Source organism: Aegilops tauschii, chromosome 2, assembly GCF_002575655.3.
Source record: "Aegilops tauschii subsp. strangulata cultivar AL8/78 chromosome 2, Aet v6.0, whole genome shotgun sequence".
NCBI classification, from domain to species: Eukaryota; Viridiplantae; Streptophyta; class Magnoliopsida; order Poales; family Poaceae; genus Aegilops; species Aegilops tauschii.
The window spans coordinates 636,444,990-636,461,225 of record NC_053036.3 but is presented as its reverse complement, the minus strand read 5'-3'; the positions used below and the strand labels follow the sequence as shown (position 1 = coordinate 636,461,225).

At 48.4% G+C, this 16,236-nt stretch overlaps 1 protein-coding gene across 2 annotated transcripts; it reads left to right on the top strand.

Annotated features, from left to right (window-relative positions):
- The first annotated feature begins 2,012 nt into the window (after positions 1-2,012).
- LOC109734738 (probable polyol transporter 4) lies at positions 2,013-4,216 on the top strand. Of its 2 annotated transcripts, none has more exons than XM_020293926.4 (2): positions 2,013-2,452; positions 2,538-4,216. In XM_020293926.4, the coding sequence occupies exon 2, from the start codon at positions 2,549-2,551 to the stop codon at positions 3,917-3,919; it is 1,371 nt and encodes a 456-aa protein (XP_020149515.1). In that variant the 5' UTR covers positions 2,013-2,452; positions 2,538-2,548; the 3' UTR covers positions 3,920-4,216. The 2 variants fall into 2 exon arrangements, with proteins under 2 accessions (XP_020149515.1, XP_020149514.2); XM_020293925.4 differs by having other exon boundaries at positions 2,015-2,447.
- Positions 4,217-16,236: the final 12,020 nt, after the last annotated feature.

Here is a 16,236-nt window from a genome sequence, read left to right as displayed (position 1 = left end):
TTCGGCATAGATCCTCCGTTCCGTGCGTTGCAAAGTCAGTCAAATCCAGATAGTTTTTTCTGGCCATTTGACTCGGTGTGTATCCTACTGCTTCATAGTTTTCAGGATTAACCCCGCAAAAAAAAATCTTACCACCGCAGCCGCTGCTGGTTCCCTTCACCTCCCGGCGGCTTCCTGTGTCAGCGAAACATCAGTTTTTGTGCGATAAACTGTGAATCTATGCCCGTATGTTGATCTATGTTCATTTGTTCCTATGTTTATTTAGATATCCTCTCTCTCACGTTGCATGGATGGCATGGTTTTGTGGGACCAGATATGAGGTATCTGGTTGTGAACGAAGCCATGCAGGCGTTGAGGGGTGACTGATCACTGTCCATGGACACGACCACAAATGTTTAGGGGGTCGGATTTGCTAGATCCATCCTTGGATGCTCTTATAGCGCAAGCAAGCAAGACGGCAAGTCGTTGGCGAGCTGGCAGTACACTGTAGCAGTCCCGGAGATGACGGCAACGTCGTCAAGAGGAACAGGGGACCTCCTAGGTGATGACAACTGTTCATCGGCACTCAACGTCCTCCAAGCCTCGTACCGATTCACATCGTCTTCAGTCCAACTGTCGAATTCTTCAGTTTCGTCATCGTCGATGCAGGGAATGCAGAGTCCTGACAAACTAACTGTAGCTTTCAGTTCACCGCTGAACACCCGAGCTGAACTGAATTCCATGTTGACCGCTTGGTTTTTCTTTGATTTTGCGATGACATCTTAGTTTTGATTAACACCTATAGGTTTTGTATCACCTGCTAATTAACACCTGCGAGTTCATCGGTTGACAGCCTGAGAGTTCACACATCACAAGTTCATACCAACTCCTGGCAGTGAAGTGGTCAGTCATTCTAAATGACACAAGTACGTCCCAAAAATTGTGAAGATCCCTATTTCCTGGCGCCGTCGAGTCCTCTGAGCAGATTGACGATGGCGGGACTGTCTACTACAACAAGTTCTGTCCGGCACAGGTGAGGGAGGGGCGATGATGGCGACACGCCTTCGGTTTTGCTCCAGTGCTAGTAATCGTCGCTACGTGCTCTATGAACTTGGATGTATTTTTTGTTATTTCTAGTGTTCTTTATACTACTGTGATATATGATGAATTGATCAGAGGTTTTCTCGTAAAAAAAAAGAAAGCACCGGAACAGAACCATATATCTATCCCTAATAATAAAGCACGGATTGACTACGTGGGTTCACCGTCACAAATACGATTTCTTTCTGTGAATTTGCGCTTTCAGTTTGAATTTAAAACATATACACGAGGTGGTACTAAAGCGTAAGAAAAAAACCGAACCGTTTTTCTGTCGTTCGAGGCAGGCCGTATTATTTTCGCCCGGAATTCGGAGCGACAACCTGCGTGTCCCATCTACGCTGGCAAAGACCAAACAAAATTTGTGCGGTACATGGGGATCAAACTCACGTCCTCCCACTAAGCCTGTAAGACCGAGACCAATTGAGCTAGCAATTGTTAGTGTTTTGAAGGAGAGTTCAACTCATGATGAAATAGTCCCACCTCGACTATTTACATCCAGCCACACCAGTTAATATACGTGCAGAATTTGCACCTACCCAGAAGCTGGTTGCTGGATGATTAGGAGATCAACGGAACTGACAGGTTGAATTAATGTACATTTTGCTCTATCCTTAATACATGGCACATGATATCTTGACAGCCTGGGGACGCATGAGTGTGAATATACCATTGCAATGCTATCCTGGAATATTCACTTTTACTAAAGTTAAAAATACTATTCCACCCGTTCCATAATATAAAAGTGTTTTTGACACTACACTATTTGTGATTGTGCTACACTATAAAGAACTAGAATTGTACTCCCTCCGTCCGGAAATACTTGTCATCGATAATCCATTTTGATGACAAGTATTTCCGGACGGAGGAAGTATTTATTTATTTTGCCTCCATTGCAAGGTTGTTGGCACATGTTTCTATAAATAGTGTGGATGCAACTTATACATGGTTCATCTTTCATGTAAGTTGGGAAATGCCGTGCGTTAAACCAGTGTTTTCTCCCCTTTCCCAACTTGCAGTTAAACAAGTAGCACGATATGATTATGAAATTCCTCGGTTTCTCCTCCTCTTGGTCTCCCACCTCCCTCAGATCCATGGCCGGCGATTTTGCCACTCACAGTCCACGCTGAATCTTGGAAGAGCATCCATGGGGCTTCCTGGCGCCGGCACGGCGGCCAACGGCGGGGGCATGGCGGAGCTCTTGGGGAGGAAGAGCAGGTACGTGCGCATGGACGACGTGCTCCCGCCGGACCCGGAGGTGGAGAAGGAGGAGGGCGTCGGCGGCGGGGTCCGGGTTCGTGGCGGCGCGAGGAGGCACGTGTTCTTCTGCTCTGTCTTCGCCTCCCTCAACCACGTCCTCCTCGGCTACGGTACGGTGAGCAGCGGAGCTCTGCCTCAATGGCGTTTCTTGATGCAGATTTGTCAAAGCTTTCGCTTTGTTGCTCTGTCTCTCTCTGCAGATGTCGGCGTGATGAGCGGCTGCATCATCTTCATCCAGAAGGACCTCCACATCGACCAGGTGCAGCAGGAGGTGCTCGTCGGCTGCCTCAGCTTCATCTCGCTCCTAGGCAGCCTCGCCGCCGGCAGGACGTCCGACGCCATCGGCCGGAAGCGGACCATCGGCCTCGCGGCTGCCATCTTCCAGGCCGGCGCCGCCGTGATGGCGCTCGCGCCGTCCTTCGCAGCCCTCATGGCCGGGAGGCTGCTGGCCGGCGTCGGCATCGGATTCGGCCTGATGGTCGCGCCGGTTTACATCTCGGAGATCTCGCCAGCGGCGCTCCGGGGCTCGCTCGCCTCCCTCCCGGAGATATTCATAAGCTTCGGCATCCTCCTCGGCTACGTCTCCAACCTCGCCTTCGCGGGCCTCCCTGACCACGTCAACTGGCGCGTCATGCTCGCCGCCGGCATCCTCCCGTCCATCTCCGTCGCCTACGTGCTCACGGTGATACCCGAGTCGCCGCGGTGGCTGGTCATTCAGGGGCGCACCGGCGAGGCGCGTGCCGTGCTCCTCACGGTCACGGACACCGAGGGCGAGGCGCAGGAGAGGCTCGCCGAGATCGAGGAGTCGGCGCGCGTGACGAGCGCCGGCAAAGCGGTTTGGAGAGAGATTATGAGGCCGTCGCCGGTGATCCGCCGGATGCTAATCGCCGGGCTGGGCGTCCAGTTCTTCCAGCAAGCCACCGGCATCGATGCACTCGTCTACTACAGCCCGACCATATTCCGGGACGCCGGCATCGCCACGGAGGGCCACCTCCTGGCCGCCACCGTCGCGGTCGGGCTCTCCAAGACGATCTTCATCGTGATCGCCATACTTCTGGTGGACCACGTCGGTCGGAAGCCCCTGCTCCTCATCAGCACGGTAGGCATCACCGCCTGCCTGGCCGTGCTCGCCGCGACGCTCTCCCTGCTCGCGCGCGGCGCGCTCCCAGGCGGCGCGGCGGTCGCGCTGGCCATCGTGACGGTGTGCGGCTTCGTGGCCTTCTTCTCGGTGGGCATCGGGCCCATCAACATGGTGCTGAGCTCGGAGATCTACCCGCTGAGGCTGCGCGCGCAGGCGGTGGGCCTCGGCCTGGCGGTGAACCGGCTGACCAGTGGCGCCGTGGCCATGTCGTTCCTGTCCATCTGCAACGCCGCGTCCGTGGCCGGCGCGTTCACGGCGTTCGCGGCCGTCTCGGCGCTGTCCGTGGCGTTCGTGCACTGGTTCGTGCCCGAGACCAGCGGCAAGACGCTCGAGGAGATCGAGTTGCTGTTCGGGGAAGCCGGTGGCAGCCGCGGCGTGGTGGAGCTCGGCGACGGTGAACATCTGGTGCACGGGCGATGCGAACCGGACGGCCGGCGGTGACATTTCTGTGTTGAGCACAGAAATTGGTGTCAGGGAAAAGCTAAAAAGATAGAAACTAGTCATACGTTCGCGAATGTTCTTTTTACTTTGACTAGTAAGTGTGCACGTGCACGTCTACATAATGATGATCATAGACATCTGAAATTGCCAGGATTCCATAAATTGGCCTATTGGAATGTTGAACGTGCAGTTGCCCAGTCACAGTATATATGCATCAATATATGACTGAATTATTCATGAAAAATAGGACTGTGCCATGAGGATCAGATATATACAAATTAATAGCATGGTGTTGTGTCATGTTCAGGAAGTCAATGAAACATACCTTGAATTACTTGAGCAAAGAAGATTGTTGCGGAGGGAAGTCCAACCCTTGTCTTATCAATTTTACCATTATTCCTCAGTCAGATGTTGCAAAAAATGGCCATCCATCATCTATTGGTTCCATATTAAGAATCTAGACAGACATGCAGGTCTCCTCAGTATTGTTAGACAATCCATTTGACAATTATCATGCTTCAAAATGTGCATGGTTAATAAGACAATACATGTGCAATGCATGCCTTCTATTAGCATTGGTTTCCACACTTGCCCATTATATGAAAGAAACAATATAGATATCAATTAAAATCTGAAAAGACCGTACTCTTCCTAAATGTCTCAAATGGAACCACCTGCTTAAATGATGTGCAGAGAGAAATATTAAATATGCATATATTGGAAAAGGTAATAACCGAAGTTATAACAGTAAAAGTTGGAACTATCAATCACCCTTTAATTGCTACATAGTGAGTCCGTGAATTAGTGTAAAGCTTCGCAAGCTGTTCCACTTGCCCAAACAAAATAGAAACCAAATCAGTCCTAATCAATCTGCTAAGAAATTATAAGAACATAAAATTCAAGATTCACATCTCAAATAGTTTCAAATGAGAACACGTGTGAATCAAGAGAGGCCCTTTGCTTAATCCATTGCAAATATATCAAGGCCCTACAAAGGCGGGACTACCATGTGCATGAAGATGGGATGAAATATAGACTCAACAGGTTCATGGCTGCAATAATCATTATCTGTGTTTACCTAATACATTTTGTTTTGAAATTTTCAACGGGGGAGGAGGGGGCCCCCTCAACCACCTGAATATATTCCATCGAATTTGCCTAGAAGCCTCGCAGCTCCATACAAGATAGGTTCAAGTGAACCAGAATACACGGGGGGAAACAAGAGGAGACACAACCAAAACACACACACGCACGCACACATCCAGCCGAACCTCCGGAAGACCCGCCGAGGAAAGGGCACAGAAGAAGGCCTTTCGAAGATCCGAAGCCGGACGCACCAACACCACCGACCGCCATTCCAAATATCATCAGCACAACCAGCAAGGAGGAGGACCTCAACTTACACCTTCATCCGACCAAGCAAGGAGAAGAGCCTTGAACGTTGGCCGGCTGGTTGCCACCCAACAGCACCCCGCAGAGGTAGTGGTGCCATATGGGAACGAGGTGATCCATTGAGTAGGATAACGACCCCGCTAACCCGGCTTCGGATGAAAATCAAACCCATTCCGGCGCATGGCTGAGCCACGATCTCGCAGACAGAGCACCACCTCCTCACCAACAAGGCACACACCACCGTCGACCCCAAATTGGCCGCACCACCACCACCATCGAACCCACAGCGAGCAGCCCCACATAGACGAACCAAGCCGAACCTAGATGATGCCTTCAAGAAGGGATGCGACACAAAATGCGCCGCCATCACCTGTTCCAGGAGAACCTGAAACATGGGTTTCCCCAGGTTTTCGGAGGAGCACTCACCATGACAGCGCCGCCTCCACAGAGGTACACGGCGCCCGCAGGCGTCGCCGTCGCCGGCTCCGGCAGGAGCAGAGCTTTTGCCCAAGTGAGAATACCACCTCCTAGAAGCATCGACAGGTCGTGGAGCACTTCCCCCTGCACATTGCCACAGAGAAGGGCCACTGCAGCCCCGCTGCCACACATGACCGGATTCGGTCCACCGCAGGCCAGATCCGGCAGGATCCAACATGCCCCGCCCGCCCCCAATCGGATCGGAGCCAAATCCGCGGCCGGCAGGCACGTCGCCCAGGCAAGGGGCGAGCACCACCACCCCGCGCCTCACAGAGCACCTCCGCCGGACCCCCAACCAAAACCAGCAGATCCCCGACGCCCCCGAAGCACCGGGCGCCAACGCAGCGGGGAGTCGCCGGTTCGAGGGAGGCCAGCGGGAGGGAGCTGCAAGCGCACCCACCCCCACCGTCCCCGGCCACCGCGCTCGAAGAAGTGACGCGCGCCGGAGTCACGCCGCGCCGCCCGCGCCACACAGAGCTCCCCCGGCTCGTGGGGCGCTCTGCGCAAAGAACGACGCCCCGCCGCCGCCAGATCTGAGCAGGCTTTGCCCGGCAGGAGCTTTTGGCGGCGGCGGGAGGGAGAGGGAGTAGCGGGAGGGGGGTTTCGGCCGGGGGGAGGGGTCGCCGCCCGAGATGCCCTGGGGAGGACGGCCGGGCCGCCGTTCGTGAAAACTAAATTTAAATCACTCCGAGCAAACTGTTTACCTGATATATCAAGAGCAGTGGGCAGCATCAATCGGACACTGTGGTAGATCAGAGTACTCTGATGCCCCGCCTTCAGTCCAGTCTGCTACGTACCGGCGCCGCTGCCTCCTCTTTCCCGCGACACACCAAATCAAATCTAATTGCAGATAATGATGTTGAAACTGTTGCAGTCTGAACAATGACCTGCAAACACTCTTAGAGCTCAGGTTGTAGTGTAAATTTCAAAATCAGTTCTTTGGGCCACTCTATTGAACTGAGAAAGCAAAACCGAACCTAAATTTGGGTTATGGTCTTTAAGTGGTCAGTCCTGTAGTCAAAATCGAAGTGAAGATTTGATGTTCACGCAAGAAAAATTATCAGACTTCATTAGCCCGTGAATTCAATTACTGAAATAACAAGGTAGATAACAGAGTATATCTTGTTGCAGACTTTTCTGCACTTCATTTTCCCATTGATAGGACTATATAGTACGGAGTAGTAATGAAGGGGAGGATGTAGATACCCGGAACATCTTGTTGCAGTTGATAGTACAAAACTATTCACCCGCATTGCCGTGTTGCAAATAATTCTAAGTACATTATCCAATAATAAACATTTATTTTCTGAGAGTAAAATATTGCCACTAATCCTGCATATGTAAGCCATGTTGTGAATAATACGGACTGTACCAAGCATATTACAAACATGAAAAAAATACAAATCATACGTACAATTTTATCCAAACTCAGCAAAATAATTGTGGACTGTTTGAATCCACATCACCAACAGCTAATGGCAAGTAGTTCAGTACCTTACAAAAGGATGTCGTGAAAGTTAGGAACCAACTAAAAATGTTCAGATTTCTTTGGAAAGAACACAATGAATCCAATGGAAATTATGCATCCTACTCGGTGTCATCCGGGAACTCACGTTGGTGTGGCAAACAAGCATTATTGATGTCTGAGTCAAAAGATTCAACAAACAACTGTAGGTTCTGAACGTACAGTCTAGGTATGAATACACAAGATATAAATCCATCAAGCAATATCGATGCACAAGAGTCTTGGTTTGAATAAGGTATAAGAAAATCATGTCGATTCTTACCAGTGTCATCCTCTCCGGGAGGCCAGCCATCTCCGGTGCACAGCGCCTTTGCGTGCTCAAGATTACACCGTGGTAAGAAAATCATGTCGATTCTGATCGGTGTCTTCCTCTCTGGGAGGCTGGCCATCTCCCTGTGCACAGCGCCTTTGAACGCAGCCGCACGGGTGGTCGCCTCTGGCCGTCGGCGCGATCTGCAGCCCCGCGCGGCCAAGGACGACGGCGCAGGGTCTGCACCATGGAACGGCACGGTCCCTTTAGACTCCAAGCTACTGGGGCCGAGGCGGCGCATGGACTTGGCGGCGCCCTCGTTGTCTCCGTCAACACGGCCAACTGCGACGGCGGCGTAGCCCTCTCGCGCCAAGAACGGACGGCGCGCGGCACAGAAAGAACGACACCTTGTTCCGGCCCGACGCCAGACCGGCGTCCTGAACGGAGAGGAAGCAGCCTCGATGCTCTTGCCAGCCATGGCAACGGCGACTGTGGTTATCCTGCGCTCCCTGTGGCGTGGACTTCTGAGGCGGACTACCCGCCGGGCATGCCCCCCGTCCCGCTCGCTCGGGTGAGATTAGATAGGAAGTTAGCGTTAATTGAGGGTGGGATTACGTGGTTGCCCAGCGAGCCTTTTTTTTTTAACGTCCGCTCGCTCATGGCAGAGTTTTCGTCCGCACCTCAAAATTGCTAAACGTACTGTTGACGAGGTTAGTTGTTATGTTAACAGTTAGATCTAAATAAGTGAGTCTGATCGTGAGGCTATAATTGCTTTGATTTGTTGTGTGTACATTAGCTGGGGGTGTTTAGAGAAGAAAATGTTTGCTTCTTTAATAGTAGTATAGAAAATCAGGGATCTTTCCGTCCGAAAATACTTGTCATCAAAATAGATAAGTATCTAAAACTAAAATACATCTAGGTACATCTCCTTTTATCAATTTTGATGACAAATATTTCCGGACAGAGGAAGTACTTCACACGTTCAAGTTCAGCCATCAGGATCAGGACAAACATCAAAATAAGAACTAGCACTTCTCTAGCAGCAGTAACCACTGAACTTCCTCAAATACAGAAACGCATTGGCCAAGCATCGATGGCCGAACTCACACGTCAATGGCCGCCCGATCACATGTGGATGGCATGATCTTCCTATGGCTTCTTCTTCAGGAATTCCAAGGAGGCATATCCACCATGGCCTACTATGCTTTCTATGTTGCAGACTAATTTCAGTTTCACATAAAGTTGCGTCTACAATTGGCATGATCTTCCTCTGGGTTCATTAGGCACTTCGAACTGCGCTGGTCCGTCAGCATGTTTATTGCTGGGCTCAGAAAAAAGGAGACGGAGGGGGGCCTCCAGCCCAATAACAGGCTGTTCCTATATATGGATTTGACTCAACCTTCAAGCCCAATCAAAAAACATGGAAGTAACATTCAATCGCGCAGGGCCGAAAAAGAATACCACGACGACAGAAACAAAATAGAAAAAAAAAGTGGAGATGCGAGGAATCGAACCTACCAATTGAGCTACATCCCCTTTTATTTGTAGTGGGTTAATTAGGATAATTATTTTTAATTGACCATGGTTAAGAACTAGTCATATCTGAGCCCGTTCGACGGCCCACGAGTATCTCTGAGACATCAAGGACGCTGTTCTGAGTCCTGAAGAAACAAACCGCAGAAAGAGGTTTCCTGTTCGCCATGGAAAGTTCAAAACTACGCACGTCCATTTGACCTCCACCGATCGATCCTCACCCAATCGATCCAGCACGTACGCAACAGTGAGTACGTGCACCCCACAGAAACAGCATGCAGAAAGATGTTTGACAAGGTTCATGTTTTGACAAAGAAAATCGAGAGATCGAACAGTTGAAATCTGGTAATGTATCGTTGGAGACTGGCTGCTTCTATCTCCAGGTCGTACCTTCGACGCCGGGCCGGGGACAAACTAGTAGCAGCTAGTACAAGGGAGGCAGATTTTTGGTCTATGGGGACATCTACATCCTACATGATTTTTTTTTTAGTAATTCAACAAAAAGTCAAGAATTCCTGAAAATATTTTTAAAATAAACTTGACCTTTTATTATCCTCGTGAGAAAAAAATTACAAAAAAATCTCCCTTTGACTTCTTTTCAAAAAAGACAATTTTTTGGCCAAAATAGTGTGAATAGTGACCTATAATAGCAAATAAATTGTCTTTTTTGCTGTGAAGTCAACTCTGTTTTTTTCGTGAAAATTTATATACTAGTGCAAAAGTAAGTCAAGTTTTTTGTCAAAATAGTTCTTACCTATTTTGACATTTTATTTAAATATTAAAAAAATCTCCATATAGGGTGCATATACAACTAGGAACCAAAGTATATTTCCCCTAGTACAAGACGTACAGATTCGATGGCGAACATGGAAAGAAAAACGCATCCTCAACTGATCCACATCGACAACCACGACGGCGTGCATGCCCTAGCTTCAAGCTTTCTTATTAGCACTATACAGATAGATTACCGTCGCCAGCAACGAATATATTCAGCTAGCTGGCAAGGTAAGTACATGCATCTTGCTACTCCACAGCAGCTTAGCTAATTACCATTCATCCACAAATTAAACAGTGCGTTTGACTGACTCATTAATTACTTACGTGTGGAAGTTTTGGTCTGGTTCTGTCGCCGTGGTGGTTGCCTACGTGTTGTCGGAGAAAAACAGCTAGAAATGAGGAGAGAAAAGCAACGAAATGTTTTCTTTCACTTTTTTTTAACAATCCCTATATGGATAGTTTATTCCGTGCAGTAAAATTCGGGCTCTTCTTGAGGGATGGATTCAAAAAATCTGTTGTAACAATGTTCATCATTCAATTCTGACCACTTGCTGTACTGCGCATACCATTAATTAGTATCTGCATTATTCTTAATTATTACATAGTGTATCTCATGCAATGTAAGGTCCAATTCAATAAGTTAATTGGTGACAGTTTCAACTTTTATGATGGTCAAGGGCAATCGTACAAAATTGATATTTGTAAACAAAAGGATAAAACCATCATAGGAGGCAACGGATGGAACAAGTAGATTTCAAATAATAAGCTCACCGGGGGAGAGTACATAGGCTTTTACTTGAAGAAAGTGGTCGACAAGTTAAGGATTAAGTATTTCTCCAACCAAGATGATGAGCTTGACGAGGATGATGCTGAGGATTCCCAGGATGATGATGATGATGATGATGATGAGAGCCAAGATGATGATGATGCTGGCGAGGATGACGATAGCAGCCAGGAGCATGAGGTTGAGGATGAGGAAGATGATGAGGGTAGCGGAGATGATGACGATGATGATTCATACAATTATGCAATTTTCTCTCAAAGAATAAAAGAGCTCAATGAGGATGAGAAGGCCAAACTCATCGCGATCGTACCATCAAGTGTGCACCACTTGGGGAGGGCATTTGTGCATTGTTTTATCAAGACCAACATCGTGAAACACATCATGGTATGTTTTATATCTTTTCTTTTCTTTTTCTGTTCATAACACTATATGGCAAGATGTCTAACATTGCGTGCTCTATTTTGTTTTTAATCGCAGGGATCATAGAAATTACCTATGAAAATTATTTGTGCCGAGGACATCCATGCTGCCGGCATGGATGGAGTAAGCCTTGGAGCAGTAGGTTATGTCACCAGCGTTCGATACAAGACGGATATAGACGGCCACATATCGTTCGACGAGGTCGGCTGGCGGGCATTCCTGAAGAGAAAGAGACGATGACTAACGGTTGACACAGCAGTGGTCATCAAGGTAAGGAACAATAGGAACAACAACTTCCAGATGATGGTTGTTGTAGATCTTATTTAGAAATAAGGTCCAGTCAAATATCTCCTAGCCGATGAACTCTTAGTTACTTAGTTAAGATGCACGTCATATTTTGATGTTGATTTATTAACTCGAACAAACTTGAAGTGTTACTAGTTGTTATGAAGAGTACTAAGTACCTAGTGAACTTGCACGCCTAAGCATACAATGCATGCTTTATTCGCTTTTTATATTGGATTTATGCAAAATGCATCCATGGCAGCACAATTGGTGTCGTGGCTGCAAAACTCTAATTCTCATGAATAAGCCTGCAGTGGCGAGCCAATATGCCCGCCATTGTAACATGAATAAGAAGTGGCGGGCAGGAAAGCACCACCCGCCACTGAAGGAAGATAACCAGTGGCATGCAAGTTCACGTGCCCGCCACTGCAGTTATCGACCAGTAGTGGGCCGTGTTGGGGAACGTAGTAATTTCAAAAAATTTCCTATGCACACGCAAGATCATGGTGATGCATAGCAACGAGAGGGGAGAGTGTTGTCCACGTACCCTCGTAGACCGAAAGCGGAAGCGTTAACACAACGCGGTTGATGTAGTCGTACGTCTTCACGATCCGACCGATCAAGTACCGAACGCACGGCACCTCCGAGTTCAGCACACGTTCAGCTCGATGACGTCCCTCGAACTCCGATCCAGCCGAGTGTTGAGGGAGAGTTTCGTCAGCACGACGGCGTGGTGACGATGATGATGTTCTACCGACGCAGGACTTCGCCTAAGCACCGCTACGATATTATCGAGGTGTAATATGATGGAGGGGGGCACCGCACACGGCTAAGAGATCAATAGATCAATTGTGTGTCTAGAGGTGCCCCCCTGCCCCCGTATATAAAGGTGCAAGGGGGAGGCCGCCGGCCAAGGAGGTGTGGCGCGCCAGGAGGAGTCCTACTCCTACCGGGAGTAGGACTCCCCCCTTTTTCCATGTTGGACTAGGAGTGGAAGGGGGAAGAGGTGGAGGAGAGGAAGGAAGGGGGGGCGCTGCCCCCTCGCCTTGTCCTATTCGGACTGGGGGGGAAGGGGGGCGTGGCCCTGCCCTGGCCTCCTCTCCTCTCTTCCACCTAGGCCCAATAAGGCCCATTAAGTTACCGGGGGGTTCCGGAACCTCCCGGTACTCCGAAAAAATCCCGATTTCACCCGGAACACTTCCGATGTCCAAACATAGGCTTCCAATATATCAATCTTTATGTCTCGACCATTTCGAGACTCCTCGTCATGTCCGTGATCACATCCGGGACTCCGAACAACCTTCGGTATATCAAAACATATAAACTCATAATATAACTGTCATCGTAACGTTAAGCGTGCGGACCCTACGGGTTCGAGAACTATGTAGACATGACCGAGACACCTCTCCGGTCAATAACCAATAGCGGAACCTGGATGCTCATATTGGTTCCTACATATTCTACGAAGATCTTTATCGGTCAGACCGCATAACAACATACGTTGTTCCCTTTGTCATCGGTATGTTACTTGCCCGAGATTCGATCGTCGGTATCTCGATACCTAGTTCAATCTCGTTACCGGCAAGTCTCTTTACTCGTTCCGTAACACATCATCCCGCAACTAACTCATTAGTTACAATGCTTGCAAGGCTTATAGTGATGTGTATTACTGAGTGGGCCCAGAGATACCTTTCCGACACTCGGAGTGACAAATCCTAATCTCGAAATACGCCAACCCAACAAGTACCTTCGGAGACACCTGTAGAGCACCTTTATGATCACCCAGTTACGTTGTGACGTTTGGTAGCACACAAAGTGTTCCTCCGGTAAACGGGAGTTGCATAATCTCATAGTCATAGGAACATGTATAAGTCATGAAGAAAGCAATAGCAACATACTAAACGATCGAGTGCTAAGCTAACGGAATGGGTCAAGTCAATCAGATCATTCTCCTAATGATGTGATCCCGTTAATCAAATGACAACTCATGTCTATGGCTAGGAAACATAACCATCTTTGATCAACGAGCTAGTCAAGTAGAGGCATACTAGTGACACTCTGTTTGTCTATGTATTCACACATGTATCATGTTTCCGGTTAATACAATTCTAGCATGAATAATAAACATTTATCATGATATAAGGAAATAAATAATAACTTTATTACTGCCTCTAGGGCATATTTCCTTCAGGCCGCCCAATCGCCACTGATGCCATAATAACAGTGGCAGGAGGTCGGTGGCGGGCGCCCATGGGAGCCTTGCCCGCCACTGCTAGCCTTTTCCCACCTGACACTGCTAGGCATTCCTGCAGTAGTGATATTTTGTCTATGCTGCTTTGTTTTAAACAAATATTATTTGTGTTGGGGAACGTAGTAATTTCAAAAAATTTCCTACGCACACGCAAGATCATGGTGATGCATAGCAACGAGAGGGGAGAGTGTTGTCCACGTACCCTCGTAGACCGAAAGCGGAAGCGTTATCACAACGCGGTTGATGTAGTCGTACGTCTTCACGATCCGACCGATCAAGTACCGAACGCACGGCACCTCCGAGTTCAGCACACGTTCAGCTCGATGACGTCCCTCGAACTCCGATCCAGCCGAGTCTTGAGGGAGAGTTTCGTCAGCACGACGGCGTGGTGACGATGATGATGTTCTACCGACGCAGGGCTTCGCCTGAGCTCCGCAACGATATTATCGAGGTGTAATATGGTGGAGGGGGCACCGCACACGGCTAAAATATCGTATATCAATTGTGTGTCTAGAGGTGCCCCTGCCCCCGTATATAAAGGAGCAAGGGGGGAGGCCGGCTGCCCTTGGGGCGCGCCAAGGAGAGGGGGGAGTCCTCCTCCTAGTAGGAGTAGGACTCCCCTTTCCTAGTCCAACTAGGAAGAGAGAGGGGGAAGGAAAGAGAGGGAGAGGGAGAGGGAAAGAGGGGCCGCGCCCCCCTCCCCTAGTCCAATTCGGACTCCTCATGGGAGGGGGCGCGCCACCTCCTGGCTGCTGCCCTCTCTCTCCCCTCAGGCCCACTAAGGCCCAATACTTCCCCGGGGGGTTCCGGTAACCCCTCCGGCACTCCGGTTTTATCCGAAACTTCTCCGGAACACTTCCGGTGTCCGAATATAGTCGTCCAATATATCAATCTTTATGTCTCGACCATTTCGAGACTCCTCGTCATGTCCATGATCACATCCGGGACTCCGAACAACCTTCGGTACATCAAAACATATAAACTCATAATATAACTGTCATCGTAACTTTAAGCGTGCGGACCCTACGGGTTCGAGAACTATGTAGACATGACCGAGACACCTCTCCGGTCAATAACCAATAGCGGAACCTGGATGCTCATATTGGTTCCCACATATTCTACGAAGATCTTTATCGGTCAGACCGCATAACAACATACGTTGTTCCCTTTGTCATCGGTATGTTACTTGCCCGAGATTCGATCATCGGTATCTCGATACCTAGTTCAATCTCGTTACCGGCAAGTCTCTTTACTCGTTCCGTAATACATCATCCCGCAACTAACTCATTAGTTACAATGCTTGCAAGGCTTAAAGTGATGTGTATTACTGAGTGGGCCCAGAGATACCTCTCCGACAATCGGAGTGACAAATCCTAATCTCGAAATACGCCAACCCAACAAGTACCTTTGGAGACACCTGTAGAGCACCTTTATAATCACCTAGTTACGTTGTGACGTTTGGTAGCACACAAAGTGTTCCTCCGGTAAACAGGAGTTGCATAATCTCATAGTCATAGGAACATGTATAAGTCATGAAGAAAGCAATAGCAACATACTAAACGATCAAGTGCTAAGCTAACGGAATGGGTCAAGTCAATCACGTCATTCTCCTAATGAGGTGATCCCGTTAATCAAATGACAACTCATGTCTATGGCTAGGAAACATAACCATCTTTGATTAACGAGCTAGCCAAGTAGAGGCATACTAGTGACACTCTGTTTGTCTATGTATTCACACATGTATTATGTTTCCGGTTAATACAATTCTAGCATGAATAATAAACATTTATCATGATATAAGGAAATAAATAATACTTTATTATTGCCTCTAGGGCATATTTCCTTCAGTCTCCCACTTGCACTAGAGTCAATAATCTAGATTACACAGTAATGATTCCTACACCCATGGAGTCTTGGTGCTGATCATGTTTTGCTCGTGGAAGAGGCTTAGTCAACGGGTCTGCAACATTCAGATCCGTATGTATCTTGCAAATTTCTATGTCTCCCACCTGGACTAAATCCCGGATGGAATTGAAGCGTCTTTTGATGTGCTTGGTTCTCTTGTGAAATCTGGATTCCTTTGCTAAGGCAATTGCACCAGTATTGTCACAAAAGATTTTCATTGGTCCCGATGCACTAGGTATGACACCTAGATCGGATATGAACTCCTTCATCCAGACTCCTTCATTTGCTGCTTCCGAAGCAGCTATGTACTCCGCTTCACACGTAGATCCCGCCACGACACTTTGCTTAGAACTACACCAACTGACAGCTCCACCGTTCAATGTAAATACGTATCCGGTTTGCGATTTAGAATCGTTCGGATCAGTGTCAAAGCTTGCATCAACGTAACCACTTACGATGAGCTCTTTGTCACCTCCATAAACGAGAAACATATCCTTAGTCCTTTTCAGGTATTTCAGGATGTTCTTGACCGCTGTCCATCAGGATTTGACCGCTGTCCATCAGGATGTTCTTGACCACTCCTGGATTACTTTGGTACCTCCCTGCTAAACTTATAGCAAGGCACACATCAGGTCTGGTACACAGCATTGCATACATGATAGAGCCTATGGCTGAAGCATAGGGAACATCTTTCATCTTCTCTCTATCTTCTGCAGTG

Excerpts from the sequence above, each read along its gene's own strand:
- LOC109734738 (XM_020293925.4), top strand. The coding sequence starts at position 2,051 with ATGCCGTGCGTTAAACCAGTGTTTTCTCCCCTTTCCCAACTTGCAGTT. Across the intron at positions 2,448-2,537 it reads CCACGTCCTCCTCGGCTACG|ATGTCGGCGTGATGAGCGGC; the intron begins GTACGGTGAGCA and ends CTCTCTCTGCAG.